This window comes from Crocodylus porosus, unplaced genomic scaffold, assembly GCF_001723895.1.
Source record: "Crocodylus porosus isolate Cpor-Errol unplaced genomic scaffold, CroPor_comp1, whole genome shotgun sequence".
NCBI lineage: Eukaryota > Metazoa > Chordata > Crocodylia > Crocodylidae > Crocodylus > Crocodylus porosus.
The window spans coordinates 25,043,746-25,060,235 of record NW_017728949.1 but is presented as its reverse complement, the minus strand read 5'-3'; the positions used below and the strand labels follow the sequence as shown (position 1 = coordinate 25,060,235).

Sequence of the window (16,490 nt, the reverse complement as noted above, 5' to 3'; positions counted from 1 at the left end):
TATTTGTTGAGGCTGTTAGAAAAAATGGTCCATAATATATTTCTTATGCTTCTAAGTCTAGTATTTTTAAATAGCAGTGCAAGCAGCTAACTACTGTTTGTAGAAACATTGGAAATTCTCTGCTTAGATTGTCTTCATGGTCACATGTTAAATAGCTTCACTTTAATGAGCAACAGGACTTTAAGTGTCTCTTCTCAGAACTAAATTGCCAGAGTGCAGTATTTGTCAAAACATACAGTAAAGTCCATACAATATAAACTGAAACCATACAGTAAATCTCAGAGTTTTTAAAAACAAGGCAATTTATTTCATTTAACTGTAGAAGCCTGCAGTGACCTTGATTTTTGCCATGCCAGTCGCTGATTTGAAAGACTCTTCCATTTAGATAAAGATACTATATTTCCGGGCATACAGCACATGCCTTTTCACCCAGAAAATTCAGCCCCTCAAAATTGGGGTGCATATACTTAGTGGAAAAACTGATTTTCTTACTGCCATAGAATCACCCTGCTTGATTCCTGATCCACAGAGCAGCAGCTGGTGCATTATGATTCAGGCACCTGAGCGAGTCAGTTAACTTAATGGTATTAATGATCATTTCTTCTTTTAAATGGTCTCGATGTTCCATCAATCAAGCTAACCTTTCTTAGGCAGTTTGCAGTCTTCTAGCTGCTTCTGCTCTGTGTCTCTCTCTCTGTGTCCCTTGGCCTGTTTGCATAACATACATCTTACTGCATAAATTTGATCTGGAAAGTGTCATAGAATTTTTACAGTTTCTTTTCTCTGGTCCTAAAATATTGGCGCTCTTTTTGTTGTTGTTTTTGGCCAGTATGATTTCTCCTTGTTTTTTGACCTGCTGCATGATTGTTTCTTGCTGCTCCTCTCTTCCCTTCAGTTAGTTCATTTTATTACTTGAGGTAAAACTGAGGACACTAAACTTATTACACCTGAGCATTCTAATCACTTCTCTCAAATGTTTCATGTACAATTTTCTTCCTCTGTGCTATCATTAGAGCACCGTAATAATAACCCTATTCATTCCAGTAAAAATAAGATGATATATTCAGCTCTTTCACTGTATGGAATAAAAGAATTAATATGGGTGCAGTACAATGAACTGGAAAGATCGTCTGTGTTCAGCCACAGATGCTACTACATATCAGCAATTAAGTGTTCCTTGTGTGTGTGCACACAAAAAGAACCAGATTAAGTTGCATTGCACTTTTGGGCTGTTGGCATGCAAGGGATTTTATTGTAGTCCTGACAGCTGTTTTCTCTGCATTGAACTGTGAACATGTTGTCAGCAGCAGAATACCAGGTACAAGCTAGGTCAGGCTAAAAGTTATTCTTGGTATTGCAGGTAACTTAGTTGCAGTGCCATTGCCTGGTAATGGTGATCTCTGCATATCCTACAAGCACTTAACTGAAAAACAATGCTGCAAGAGAGAACATACCCATCTCTATGGGAAAAGTGATTTTTTTTTTAAGCTTATGATGTACTGGAATGTTCAATAAACTTTTGTTTTAGCAAAGCCATTAGATCCCGATAAGCAAAGGTGTACCTGCTGGTGGTGTCTTAATTAAGAATTAACATACCGTGTCTCTTTGGCTGGCTTTAATACAGGAGCTGATGACTCAGTTGTATCTGAAGATCGACTTAATGAAACTGAACTGACTGATCTAGATGGCCAGCTGGAATCCCCGCCCAAAAACTTCCTGTCTGGAGAAAATGCATGCAATATGCACCATTCTCACAACGATGTCTTGCATGCTGTTCAAGAGCACAATCTCCATGATGCAGAATATGATGACAGCCCTGGAGAAGATAAAATCATAGCTAGAAAACACAACCATCACTGGCACCACAAACATTCCCACCATTCCCATGGCCACTGCCATTCGGGAAAAGACCTGAAAGATACTGGCATAGCCAACATAGCTTGGATGGTAATTATGGGAGATGGCATCCACAATTTTAGTGATGGCTTAGCAATAGGTAAGTGCATACGGGGTGCAAGACGTGTTTTTTACAGCTGTACGTGCCCTAGAAAATTCACTGCATGGGAAGCCCACTACATGGCAGCAGTATCAGAAGTATTGTTAGAAGCAGTGCCATAGATGTTTGTCATGGCTTTAAGTATTGTTTTATTTAACCTTGCTTAAAGCTCGTATAAGGACTTCAGTATATTTAAAAAAACGGGAACCCTGTCTACACTATTTTCCCAAGTGCCAGTGCTACAAAGGGGAAGGGCAAGACGTTTTTGCCAAATATCCCTTAAACTAAAACCGTGTATGAAATCCCTGGTGACTGTAATAATTGTTTATTGTCTGGATTTCATAACTCTCTTCTTTCAAAATATTAAATGAAAAGAAATCTCAAACTTTCAGTTTATCATCAGTCATAATTGTGTTGTGAGTCAGGTTTCCAGAGCTGTTTGCTATACCAAAAATACTTAAGTTGTACTCCAATTAACTTAGCCTGTGTTTGAGCAAGATAAGTTCCCTTGTAAACAATACCAATAATAGCTTTGTTGCTAACCAAGTGTAGTAGAGACTACTTCTGGGGAGAGAAACTGGAGCAGAAGTAGTAGGCCTTTTTGTTGTCGATTTGAATAATATGTTAACATCACTCTTTCAAATACACTTAGTCCTTAGTTGGTCTAATACAAGATATCCCACCTACCCAAAGAATCTTGCCTGCCTATGTCCTTAAACCAACATGGCTACAACCAGAAACCCTGCTTAGTGCATTTTTGAACACATCATATTTGAAGAAAAATGAGAATTGTCAAGCACAGCTTATTAGAAATGGGTGCTAGCCTGCCGCCTCTGCACCTCCCTCACCCATCCCACAGTGTAGTGCACTGAGTCTTTGTCATGGATTCTCACAGGGGATGCTTGGTCAGAATCCTTAGCCTTGTCTAGTCTCCGAGTGCCCCTGGCTCCTTTGGTTTCCAAGACCCTAGACTTTCAGTCCCAGTCCCTGGTTACTTTCTTGTTCAGTTTCTGCAAGAAGCTTGACCCCTTCAGAGGGGAAAGGAGTGCACCCTGAAGTGCCAAGCAGCAGTGCAGACAGGTCCACTTCAAGAAGGGCATTTATTGGGAAACCGAAGTTCAGCAAACAGTTTTTCTTGCCCTCCAAAGGGAAGCTGCTCTGTTTCAGTTCAGCCCACAGAGCCCTGAACACCACAAAGCTGGATTTCCTCTCCCTGCTCTCAGGCCGACACCCTCCTTTCTGGGCCCTTCTCTGCAGTGTTCCCTTGTTTCATGCTACTCTCCCTTTTTCCCTTGACACTGTCTCCAGTGCAGTGGGATGTCCTCTTTCGAGGGGTGTTTGACAAGCCCAGGTGAGGTGTCTTGAAGCTATTTGATTTTTTTCTGGAGGTGCATCTTGCATCTATAGGTGCATTTCTTTAGTCTCTTTGGCTTGTGCATCCTATTTGTGGTCACCATTTCTAAACTAAAGTTCCTTATCTGGAGCTATAGCTTGCGTTCATTATACCTGAATGTATAACTTTGTTCTGTGTTAAAACAGATTTTGTATGAGTGGTCCAAGTTTAATAAGCACTAAGGGACCTGTCTTGTCTAACCTTCTGAGGGGCCAACAAATAAACAGATGGACCAAATATGCTATCCCAGGCCTTCTGCCAAAATATATTAGCTTCCAAGGATTTTTTCTTAAAAATATGGAAAAGAGGAGACAGGTGGTTGGGGCTCTCTTATACTTAACCTTCTACCCAAAGGAACCTAGTGTTTTTGCTAATTTGCATCCTAGGAAAATCCTAAAACAATGGGAAGCTTACGCTGAAATGGCATATTCTGCAAAAAAATTAGCAGTTTCACAAAGGCAGTGCTGTTTATTATGTTGTTTTATTATTATTATTATTATTATTATTATTATTAAATTTCCTGCAAAATTAAAATACCATTAACATCTTATTTTTCCAGGAGCAGCGTTTAGTGCCGGACTGACAGGAGGAATTAGTACTTCTATAGCAGTGTTTTGTCATGAGCTTCCCCACGAATTTGGTAACTAATTACTTAAGCTTGATATATTTAATCTCTTTCACAGTAAATAAATAGCTACTTTATGCAAAATGTATCCAAGAGCTATTGCCACACTAATGAAGGTAACTAATGTGATGTGAACCACATTAGGGTGACCATTTTAAACCACAAAAATTCACATACAGAACATGATTGAACAGTGTCATCATTCACTCCATATAATGAGAATATCAATACATGAATATTTTGGAAAAAACCTGGTGTCGTCATTATGCTGTCTATTCTGAATGTGAAACTTTCAGAACGCTTTTTTATAATGAACTAAACAGATTGGAGTAGCTGACTTATGCATTGGCCACTGTACTTGTTCTGGTGGTTCCATCAATGATGGATATTTTAAAAATTCATATTCTGCTAATAGTTCATACTGAGAGCTACCATATCAATTAGCTCAAACTTATGTGATATGTGGGCCCTGCATATAGAGAAGGTGCAGTATTCCTTTTTTTAACGATGTACTACATTTTATTACAGTGAATAAATAACTGGTTGAATCCTTATGGATTCTTATGCTCTGCAAAGTATTCTGTATGTTGATCTGGCAGCAAACAGAAATCTTCATCTGCACCTGTAGCAGTTTGCCTGGAGAACAGATGTGGATCCCTAGCAACATGGGGAGGAGCATGTTCCATTGGTAGATGACAGAACAGGCCTCCCCAAGGTGGGAATCATTGAGAAGACCACCACCACCAAGAAGAAGCAACAGGTAGTGGTGGTTGGAGAATCCCTTTTGCCAGGCTGACCAGTTGTCTCAGGAGGTCTGCTGTTTGCCCAGAGCCCAGATCCAAGATGTCACAGAGGAATACTAAGACTCGTCTGTCCCTCTGACTACTATCCGTGCTGGTCATTCATATGGGCACTAATGATACTGGCAGGGGAGACCCTGAGCAGATCAAAAGTGACTACAGGGCTCTGGGTACAAGGGTGAAGGGGACAGGTTCAGGTGGTATTCTCCTCCATCCTTCTGGTCAAGGGAAAGGTCCCAGGCAGGAGCAGGAGCATCCTGTAGATAAATGCATGGCTGTACAGGTGGTGTCACCAATATGTCTCTGGTTTCTTTGACCACGGGATGTTCCAAGAAGAAGGATTGGTAAGAAGAGATGGGATCCACCTGATGAAGACAGGAAAGAGCATCTTCTCAGACAGGCTTGCAATCTTAATGAGGGCTTTAAACTAGGTTTGCCGGGGGATGGAGACCAAAACCCTGAGGTAAGTGGGGAAGCGGGTGACCTGAAGGAAGCACAAACAGGAAGAGGGGTAACAGTGGAGACCTCATTCTTCCTGAGAAAATAGGGTAACCAGCTAGCTACCTCAGGTGTCTGCACATGAATGCACGGAGCCTGGGAAACAAGCAGGAAGAGTTGGAAATCCTTGCACTATCACAGAACTGTGATGTGACTGGAATAACAAAGACTTGGTGGGATAGTTCACATGACTGGAGCACTGTCGTGGATGGGTATAAACTGTTCAGAAGGACAGGCAGGGGAGACAAGGAGAGGAAGTTGCACTTCATGTAAAAGAGCCATATGATTGCTCAGAGGTCCAGTATGGAACTGGAGATAGGCCTGTTGAAAGTCTCTGGGTTAGGGTCAGAGATAAAAGCAACTTCTGCCGTGATGCTGCATTGGGTGTTTTCTATAGAGCACCAGAGCAGGAGGATGTGGTGGATGAGGCATTCTTCAAACAACTAACAGAAGTTTCCAGATCACAGGCCCTGGTTCTCATGGGGGACGTCAGTCACCCTGACATCTGGTGGGAGGACAGTGCAGCAGTGCAGAGGCAATGCAAGAAGTTTTTGAAGTATTGGGGACAACTTTCTGGTGCAAGTTCTGGAACAGCCAGCTGGGGGCCGTGTTCTTGATGTGCTGCTCAGAAATGGAAAAATTGGTGAGGAATGTAGTAGTGGATGGCCAGCCACACTGCCACAACATGATCAAATTCAGGATCCTGAGGAAAGGAAGGGGAGCAATAGAGTAAGGACTCTGGACTTCAGAAAAGTGGACTTCGATTTGCTCAGAGAACTCTGGGCAGATCCCTTGGGTCTAAGGGAGAGAGAAGTCCAGGAGAGCTGACTGTATTTTAAAGAAACCTTACTGAAAGTGCAGAAACAAACCTTCCTGGTGCACAGAAAGACTAGCAAGTATGCCAGGAGACCAGCTTGTCTTAGCAGGGAACTCTTCAATAAGCTAAATCACAAAAAAGAAGCTTATAAGTGGAAAGTTGGACAAATAACTAGAGAGGAGTATAAGCGTATCACTTGGGTACGCAGGGATGAAGTCAAGAATGCCAAAGCACAATTGGAGTTGCAGCTAGCAAGACATGTGAAGGGTAACAAAAAATGTTTCTATAAGTATGTTAGTAACAAGAGGAAGGTCATGGAAAGTGTGGGTCCCTTACTGAATGGGGAAGGCAGCTTAGTGACAGAGGGTACAGAACAGGCTGAAGTATTTAATGCCTTTTTCACTTCAGTCTTCACAGGCAAGGTCAGCTCCCAGACTACTGCACCTGGCAGTACAGTTTGGGGAGGAGGTGAGCAGCCAACTGTGGCAAAAGAGCTGGTTAGTGACTATTTAGAAAATCTGGACATATACAAATCCATGGGGCTGGATGGGATGTACCCAAGAATGCTGAGGGAGTTGGCTGATGTAATTGCAGAGCCCCTGGCCATCATCTTTAAAAACTCATGGTGATCAGAGAGGTTCTGGACTATTGGAAAAGGGCAAATATAGTGCCCATTTTTAAGAAAGGAGAAAAGGAGGATCCAGGGAACTACAGACCAGTCAGTCTCACCTCAATCCCTAGAAAAATCCTGGAGGAGGTCCTCAAGGAATACATTTCTAAGCCTGTAGATGAAAAGGTGATTAGGAACAGTTGGCATGGATTCACCCAGGGCAAGTCATGCCTGGCCAACCTGATTGCCTTCTATGATGAGATGACTGGCTCACTGGATGCAGGGAGACCAGTGGATGTGGTGTACCTTGATTTTAGGAAGGTTTTTGATTGTTTCCCACAGCGTTCTTGCAGAAAAGCTGAGTAAGTATGGGTTGATTGATGAATGGAATGTAAGGTGGGTAGAAACCTGGCTGCGTCATCAGGCTCAGAGGGTAGTAGTCAATGGCTTAATGTCTAGTTGGCAGCCGGTATCAAGTGGAGTTCCCCCAGAGTCAGTTCTGGGGCCAGTTTTGTTCAATATCTTCATCAGTGACCTGAAAGATGGCAAGGAGTGCACCTTCAGCAAGTTTGCAGATGACATCAAACTTAGGTAGTAGATATGCTGGAGTAGATATGGGGTTAGTGATAATGGGACACTTTGCTATGGAGTAGATTCAGAGGGCACATCTACATGTATGCCGGACTGCACAGTTGTTATTGCTGTCATTTAGTGCTTAAGCAAGTACTAAATGACTATGTAATAACCAGTGTTACTGTGCAGTCCCAATGCTGCACAGGTTTTTTCGTGTTGCTACTGTGCAATAGCGTTGGTGTCACAGTTCATGCCCACTGATGCTGCATCGCTCTAGCAGCAAGCTACAGCAACATAGCTTGTTGCTGTAGCAGCATAGCATCTCGTGTCAATGCACCTGGACGGACCTAGACAAATTGGAGGATTGGACCAAAAGAAATCTTACGAAATTCAATAAGGACAAGTGCAAAGTCCTGCACTTAAGATGGAACAATCCCATGCATTGGTACAGGCTGGGGACTAACTGACTGAGCAAGAGCTTTGCAGAAAAGAACCTGAGGGTTACAATGGATAGTAAGCTGAATATGAGCCAGTGGTGTGCCCTTGTTGCTAAGAAGGCTAACAGCATACTGAGCTGCATTGGTAGGTGTTGCCAGCAAATCAAAGGAAGCAATTATTCCCCTCTATTTGGAACTGGGGAGGCCACATCTGAAGTACTGTGTCCAGTTTTGGGCTCCCCATCACAGAAAGGATGCGGACAAATTGGAGAGAGTTTAGTGAAGAGCACTGAAAATGTTTAAGGGAGTGAGAGGTTGAGGGAACTGGGCTTATTTATGTAGAGAAGAGAAGACTGAGAGAGGAGTTAATAGCAGCCTTCAGCTACCTGAAGGATGGTTCCAGAGAGATTGGAGCTAGACCAGGGGTGGGCAAGATCCCATGGGCCGGATCCGATTTCTGGTGTTTGTCCAGCCCATGTCAGATCCCTTGGTCCTGCCTGGCCCAGACACAGTCCAACTGTGGCATGTCCTTCTACTCCTGGGCCCGCAGCATGGCTGGGGCAGCTCTACAGCTGAACTACCTTTCTAGGCGGTCCAGGTGGTGGCAGCTCCTTCTGGCTGCTGCCACTGCTGGCTCCAGCCACTCAGTACCAGCGAGGACCCACGTTGCCCAGCCCCGACCCTGCATGCCCTGTACCTGCTCTGGGCTTGCCCACCCTGGGCTCAACAGTGGTGGCGCTGGACAGAAACTGTTACTCAGTGCAGAGGGAAGAGCAGCCCCCCCCACGCCACCACCAGGCCGTTTCTGCTGCAGTTGCCCAGAGCCCACATTGAGCTGCCCTGTGTCAGGCTGCCCAGGAGGGCAGCGGTGGCAATGCAGAGCACAGACACGGGGCATCCTAGCACAGGCTCTGGGTGGCTGCAGCAGGGAATGGCTGGCAGCGGTGAGGGGAAGGGGCTGCTTTTCCTCCCATGCTGAGCACCGCCCATGCTGAGCCTGGACGGGTGAACCCAGAGGAGGTGCGTGGGGTCGGGGCTGTGCAGTGCGGGTCCCTACTGGTACTGTGGGGCTGGGGCCAGTGGCACCAGCAGGAGCCCACATCATGTGGCCTGGCTAGAAAAGCAGTCCAGCTGCAGAGCCTCCCCAGCCTCGCTGCTTGCCCAGGAGGCGGCAGGATGTGCCATGGGTGGGCGGTGCAAAGCAGGCATGGGGCACACCAGGTCAGAGCTGTGCCTGAGACCCCAGTGGGAGCAGATCAGTGGGAAGAGTCCAGAGCAGACATAGGCTGGGCTGAACACTGGCACTGGTGGGGAAGTGCTGCAGAATGTTTGGGCTCTGGTCTGTTGTGGGGTGAGGGCGAGTGCTGACTGGCTCAGGCTGGTGCAAATGGGGGGGCTCCCATGCACACACCACATACCCACAAACCCAACAACTACACCCTCCCCTGCACACAATCAGAAGCCCCGCACACATACCCCCACACACACGCGTGCCTCTGGGGGGAGCCCTGCTCACTGCTAGGTGCACACACCCCACCATATATGCACACTCACACACCCTATACATACCCCACTCCCCCCACACATAGCTCCACAGCCACCCTCCTTCTTCACCCCACAGCCCCCCTCGCCCCCACATACCCCCACACCCTCTTGCATACCCCACATACACACACAGCCACCAGTAGCACCCCACAAACCCCATACCCATGCATACATACCCTTCCACATGCCCTCAGTATACAAGAGTAAGCCCTCATTTTGAAGTATTATGCTGTCACCTCTATAAACACCACAGAAATGCACTCAAATCAGGAAAAAAAAGTTTTAAAATGAAATTAAAATGTTATTGTCAATGTTTGATTTTTAGTATACAGTTTGTTTGTTTTTTCCAGTTCCAAGATGGCAAATCCCCTTCCCAAAAGCAGTACTTCTGGGGGCAAGGGGAGGGACTTTTGGTGGGAAAGGTCAGGGGTTAGGGCAGGGCTGGGTAAAATGCAGCCTGCAGGCTGGATGCAGCCCACCAGACCATTCTATCCAGCCCGTGGGGCCCCTAAAAAATTTAGAAAACTAATATTCATCTGCCCTGGGCTGCCTGTCATGAAGCCCTCAATGGCTTGGCAAAACTCAGTAAGTGGCCCTCCACCCAAAATAATTGCATGCCCCTGGGTTAGGGGGTGGGACTTCTGGTCCCAAGATGGCAACCAGGGGGGTTGCCAGTAGTTCTCAGTTGGGAGCTGCCACCACTGCTGCAGGCAAGATTATGAAGAGATCTGGCATAAGTGCACATTCTTCTTATGTTATAGTTCTCTGATAAGCCCGAAGCAGGCAGGAGTGCCACAGGCCTTCCTAGTTTGACCCTGTAGGCATCTCCTGGAAACAACTGTATGGGGCAGGTTAAATCATCTTGTGCTTCTCTGCTTCTGACAGGAGCATCGGGGAAAGACTGGGAAGGGCTGTGGCATGACTGGGCTCTCTTGCCTGCTTTAGAGTTATCGGATAAACAACCCAGAAGAAATGTGCACTCATGCCGCACACGTGCACTCATGGCCATGCTGCTGTGCACTAGATGTTTGTGGCACTTCTGCCTGCAGCAGCCCCTTCATTGCAGCACTCTTGAAAGGATCTAATGGCATCCTGGCTGAGAAACGCACTGAAAAGGAACAAGTTAGGATTCAAAGCAACCTTCAAAACCAGAGAAACAGTAACCTAGGTAAACCAGAGAAATGGTAAATAATCAGTCAAAATCCAACAAGGACAAATGAAAAATTCTGCACTTGGGAGAGAACAATTGCATCCACAAATACAGACTGGGGAAAGACTGACTTGGGTAGACTTCAGTGCTGCAGAAAATGATCCAGGAGTCACGATGGACCAGTGATGTACTGTGGGTCTCCGCACCTGGGGGCCAATACTTGCATTTGCACACACCCCCCCCCCCACCATGGCAATACTTAAAGTCACATTGTGCGCTAAGAACTCTGAAGGGCCCAGCCGGTGCGTGGGGGTCATGCCCCCTCTCCACCACCATACGGTCCATTGCAGTGGCAGACCAAAGCTGAATAGTAGCCAACAGTGTGCTCTTATTGCAAAAAAAAGAGAAAAAAGGACTTCAGCGTACTGGATTGTATTAATAGGAGCATTGCTTGCAAGTCAAGGGAAGTGATTCTCCCATCTGTTCACTGGTGAAGACTCACGTGAAGTAGCTGAAGTTTTAGGCACTGCACTTGAAGGAAGATGTGGGCAAATTAGAAAGAGTACAGTTGAGAATAACAAAAATGATTATAGGCCTGAAAAGCAAAATCTCTAAGGAGAGGCTGAAAGAAAAGAATATAGTTTGGAGAAGAGAGGACTGAGAGGAGATTTGATAGCAGCACTCAAATACAAGGAAAAGGGCCAGTAGTCTTTAATTGAAGGAGAAATTTAAGTTGAATATTAGGAATAATTTTCTCACTATGAAGGTTGTTGAGCATTGGAAGAGATCTTGGAATCTCTACCCTTGTAAGTTATTAAGAGCAGGTTAGACAAACACCTGCCTATGATGCTTCAGTCACAGATGCTTCTACCTTGAGCAGTGGACTGAGCTGGATGTCTACCCCTACTTTCCTATGGTTTTGTAAGATAATGTTATGGAAAACAGGTTACATAGGCAAATTCATAGACTTGGGGTTTTGGGGGGAGGGGTTTAATATGATATAGAATGTCTTGGTTTTGAGCTGCTGTTTTGGTATATATTATGAAAGAAAGCAAGTGTGGATTATTGGAGTCTATAAAAGTCAGTGTGAACAGGACATGTGCCATCTTCCTTGTCCACAGATGGGGGTTTCCAGGCAGGTGTTTTTATCAGAAACTATTGCCATCACAACAGATTTTTTAAAGCAGACCCTGTTTTTAGTGTCAAGTAACACTGGTGAAGCTACCACCACCTTGAAGGGTGTAGTGGATGCAAGGTTGTCTGTAACTACTTAAAACAGTATGATTTTTGCAGGGGGTTTTCTTACAGCTCACTATAGTTTGGGGGCTGCAACGTAATATAAATCAGTGTATCCTTGAGCATTTTTCTTTGCTGAATTACACCTCCATTTGCAGTTTTCTCCAGCCTTTGAGAGTTGGTAACTTGAATACCTCCTGAGCACTATTTTCTGAAGCCATATTCTCACTTGTAGATTTTTTTTTTTTTTTAAAGATAGAAGGAAAGGGTAAAAATGAGTACACCAGAAATTTTAAAAGGAGAAAAACCTATCAATATTCTTTAAGTTACTGGTATTCTCTTTCTTCTTTTCATTCAATATTTCTTTGCCTATGTGCTCTCCAGTACTTCCACAGCAAAGGTTTGTCATAACTTCTGGCATTTCAAATAAGTATAACCTGACTGACTGCTATAACTATAGCTATAGTTAGAGCCAGAAAGCAGGACTTAATTGGGGGCCAATCTGTGCCCCTTCAAGGAAAGCTTTAAACAACAAAATACTTGTAAAGCTTTGCAGTCCTTTGAAAAGTCATTATAGAAGTGTGGCTACTAATTAAGACTCAGTCTTCTAGGTAATAAAGGACACATACGGAGTGTAAAAGATACATGGGAGGTAATGGAGCAGCTGTCTGCAATTGGAACACAGCGCTACGGAGCATTTAAGGCAAGAAGCGAAGCTGCAGGGCATCTCAAGGGATTGCAGTATAGGCTGTTAGAATAAGAATTTTAGTCAGGATAATGGGATTAATTTAACACCTATTCAGGGAAGTGCCCATGGGAATTTCTTCAGAAGTTCCAGAAACCATAGGAGTTGCCTTTCCTTCAAAAGAAAGGTTTGGGGAAGGGCCAGTGATGTAGTTATTCTGGGCTGGAGAGTAGATTTAGGTGAGACAGCTTATATTAGTTGTATCTGCTTTGCCAAGTTTAGCTGTAGACCCCGAAGAGAACAAATGTCTCACTTCCTGCTCTTGGTTGCTTCAGGCCAAACTAGACGAGCACAGCAAGGAACTGCCTCTTTAAACCCAGCTCTCAGGTGGAGGGCAACATCCTTTCACTGAATTTTAAAGGTTCACTTACTGTCGCTTTCAGGCAGGTCAAGAGAGTTTGAGGCAGCAATACATTCCTCCTCTCCGTGCTATGTTGAAAGCATATGCAGGTGAGAAGGGTGAGGGGGGAGTTAAAGATTAGCATGCATTTCTGAATAAACTAACTTTTAAAGAACATGCAGCCATTCCTGGTGAGCTAAAGTTACTTTCCTTTCTTTTTTATGATTCAGACATGCCATTTAATGCCTTCAGAAATACAAAATGTATGGTCATTGTCTCCGTACATTGTGAGAAACTCTGGCCCAGATCACTGGGAATATATGAAAGGCAGGATTTTCTTAGTAATATCTTCTGTTGAACCAATGACACGGATGGGGGAGAAATTAAGCAGCTTTCAGGCATAAAGTGCCCTTCATTGGTCCAAGTAAAAGATATTACATTGCAAATTCTGCTTTCTCAGTTCTCAAGGGTATGATCTCTTCAAATTTTCCTAAATTTGCAAAACATTCACTTGTCTCATTTTCTAACAGTAATGTATGAGGGATCACTAGGGGGTTATTCTGAACTTGGCTGAACCTGATAATCTTTTTAAATTTGCATCTGTGAGAGCTGAACTCAGTTTAACTTGTAAAATCAGAATGATCGGACTGAGCTATCACAGTGTCTTTTCCAAGTATGGCTCACAAACGTTGCTAGTTCTCAGTTTTCTCCTGTACCCTAAGGCCTTATTTTTGGGCCTGGGTGTGCTTTTATTAATGTCAGTGGCAAGACACCCATTGACATGAGCAGCAGCAAGTTTCACATTGCACTAGGCACATAACTTCTTCAGCTACAGCGTGGGTAATTTTTTTCCTCTGCCAATCCATAGCCCAAAAGAATCCATCAGTTAATAACTTCTGGCAGATAAGGGGGGTCCAACTTAATTTCTCTTTCTTATAAAAATGCACTTTTATATAGGCACACACATGCATGCATATGTATGTGTGTTAGGCAATATATATATTCGATTATATCCCTTTGCCCATCACCCTTAGTCTATCATTTGTCTGTGTATATTGAAAAGTCTCTATGACAGGAATTGTGGTTTTGTTTTCATATATATCCTATATAATGAGTTCTTAATCCTGATTGAGATTTTTGGGTACTACTGCATAATACTGAATAGTCAGAGCAGCTAGAAATGCAGAGCAGGGTACCTTTCCCTGTTCATGAGCATTTGGGGTACAGTAGCTCCCTAGTAGAAAGGGGATAATTAGAGGGTAAAATACTATTACAAGGGATTTATGGGTTTGACAGTTGACAACTAATCTGTTTAAATTTTGTTTATATGGGGGAATGGTATAGTGTAATGGTAGGGATGAGATAAATGCTGAAAGATCACAGTTTTTTGAACACAGTAGACAGCAGAGCTGCAGCTCCTATCAGAAACACAGATGACAGATCCATCAACCTCTGACTATCCAGAGTAGATGATCTCCTCTGGCAGGCCAAGAGGACTACATACTGATGGTCATCACAGTAGTTCTTTCAGACCTACACTTCCCTCAAGCCAAACAATTCTTTGATTTCAAGTTTTGTGTCAAGAAAAATACATTTTAAACCAAGAAATGCTGTCTTAAAGGCTTTTGTTGTGTATCTCCATTTAGATTATTTGCAAACTTTCTCTTTCTAGATAAAATAATTTGACTAGTGTTTTTACTAAAATGACTGTATCTTCTTTGTTTCCTCTTGAATTAACAGGATTTAAAAGGTGACTGAAATGCTAGTTAGATGAGAATCTTTAGTCTCCATCTACTTTTTAAACTGAGGAAAGAAAATAACTTTAAAGAAAGCAAGCATGAAGTAGAGATGCTGAAGATTTCAGCAATTACCTCAGGTTATTAGGGAGGGAGCTAGGTTATTTTACGAGCTGGTGCTCCTCGCAGGATTCCTGAGTTACAGCAGAAATTGCAAGTGAAGACCAATATAAACTGAATAATACCCTCCTGTTTCAAATCTAGGTGCTTAGGAGAAAGAGTCTTGATGAGTTCTGGGGAAACTTACCAGAGACGTGACTGGCGCCTTGCCACTGTTGGCTCAAGATAGTATTTCTGTCACTTAAGTTTCACATGGCAATAAGCTAATTTGTTTTGTGTTTTTCAGTTCGGGTGGTTGGTTTTTTTAAAGGTATTTTGGGGCCTAACTATCAGAGTGAAAAACTTGGGCTATTGCATATGCTAATTAAGAATAAATGAGAACAGTTCTGTTTAGTGACTAGGTAGTAAGATTTTTGTGTACACTTAGAAATAATTTGCAAGTCAGATTAGGGTGTCCCATTTTAGTTTATAGGCTGTTTTAAAGTTCTGCAAACTTTCTCAGATTCGCTTTCTACTGACAGTAAAACAGTTAAGACCAATTCATTCTATATTGGTGCATACACAACTTATGATATAGCTGGGGCTGGAGTAAATACACAGATCAGGTAATTTAGTGTTCAGACAATTTGTAGTTGTGAATGTAATTGAGACTGGAGCGAAGGTTTTGTCTACCTCAGAAAAACAAATGAGAAATAGCTCATTTTTGTTCTTGGGGTGAGAGAGGAGGGGTTTGGGTTTGTACACGTTTTTTTCTTGACCGACAGTCAAACTGAACCACCCCTTTGCTTTGTTCTTACGTTGACACCTTTGCATGATTTAAGAATGTATTATTTCATTTTACATTAAACCTATTCCTAACAGCATTAAATTAATTGAGAATAAGTACCTTCATAGCCTTTCATATTGGTTTATCTAGGTGGATTTAATCAAACCTATATTTAATATGGTATAATGTCTCATATAGGCAAGTTTTGAGTAGCCTGATTTACCCTCCCCCTTTCTCCCGCCTGCACAAGGCAAAGCTACAGCTTCCTTTGTGGCACAAAGTGCATTACTACAAACTTTTAAAGGCTTACAAGATTCACAACTATCTGTATCGATAGAAATTGTATGAATCATTAAAAAAGAGGCTCTATTGGTATTATAAATTCGAGCATTAGGAGAAAGCGTATCATTTGAAGTAAATCAGCTTGTTCACAAAGACGAAGTTGAAATGTTAGAACAGTTACCTCAGGGACAGTAATTGTATGCGTGTGAACTTGCATCGCATATCCTGCTGTCTGGGTGTGGTATTTTAATGCTCTGTATAGTTTGATCTGGAGAAAAAATTCTCAAGGGTGTTTGCAGTTATCACAATTCTTGGTGGAGGCTAAATGTGTTCATTCTTAGACAAAACTACTCATCTTTTGAACTTGGTATCTAATTGCCGTTTTACACCATGCAGTCTAAACTTGGTGCTGCTGTTGCCTGTTTTTGGATTCCTGTCTTCAGAGCTAAGAGAGAATTTTGGAAATGAAGTAAATAATTTGATCTCTTTTGTCAGATGATGTCTCTTTTTACTAGAGGTGTACCAACACATCGGTCTGATATTGGATCGGTACCATTATGAAGAAAATTTTCTATATCGAATATTGGCCTTATGGGGCTGATAATTTGGCCGATAAATACCTGTGCTGTCTGCAGCTACAGTGCAGCATGGAGCAGAGCTGGCAGTGTGGAGAGCTGTTTCCAGCTGGTAAGTGGGAAGGGGGGGAAGGAGGGTTGGATGAGTCTCAGTAATTCTTCTGTGACATCTCAGATCTGGGCTCCAGGCAAGCAGCAGACCTCCCAAGACAACAGGTGAGGGTGACAGATGGATGCCTCTTTTCC

At 43.3% G+C, this 16,490-nt stretch overlaps 1 protein-coding gene across 1 annotated transcript in view; it reads left to right on the top strand.

Moving 5' to 3' along the window:
* The window catches only part of SLC39A10 (solute carrier family 39 member 10), a 79,196-nt gene that overhangs the window by 54,461 nt on the left and 8,245 nt on the right, over positions 1 to 16,490 (top strand). The window contains exons 7-8 of the mRNA XM_019553883.1: positions 1,625 to 1,996; positions 3,949 to 4,029. Coding sequence (XP_019409428.1) covers positions 1,625 to 1,996; positions 3,949 to 4,029 — 453 coding nt within the window. The remainder of the gene's footprint in view (positions 1 to 1,624; positions 1,997 to 3,948; positions 4,030 to 16,490) is intronic.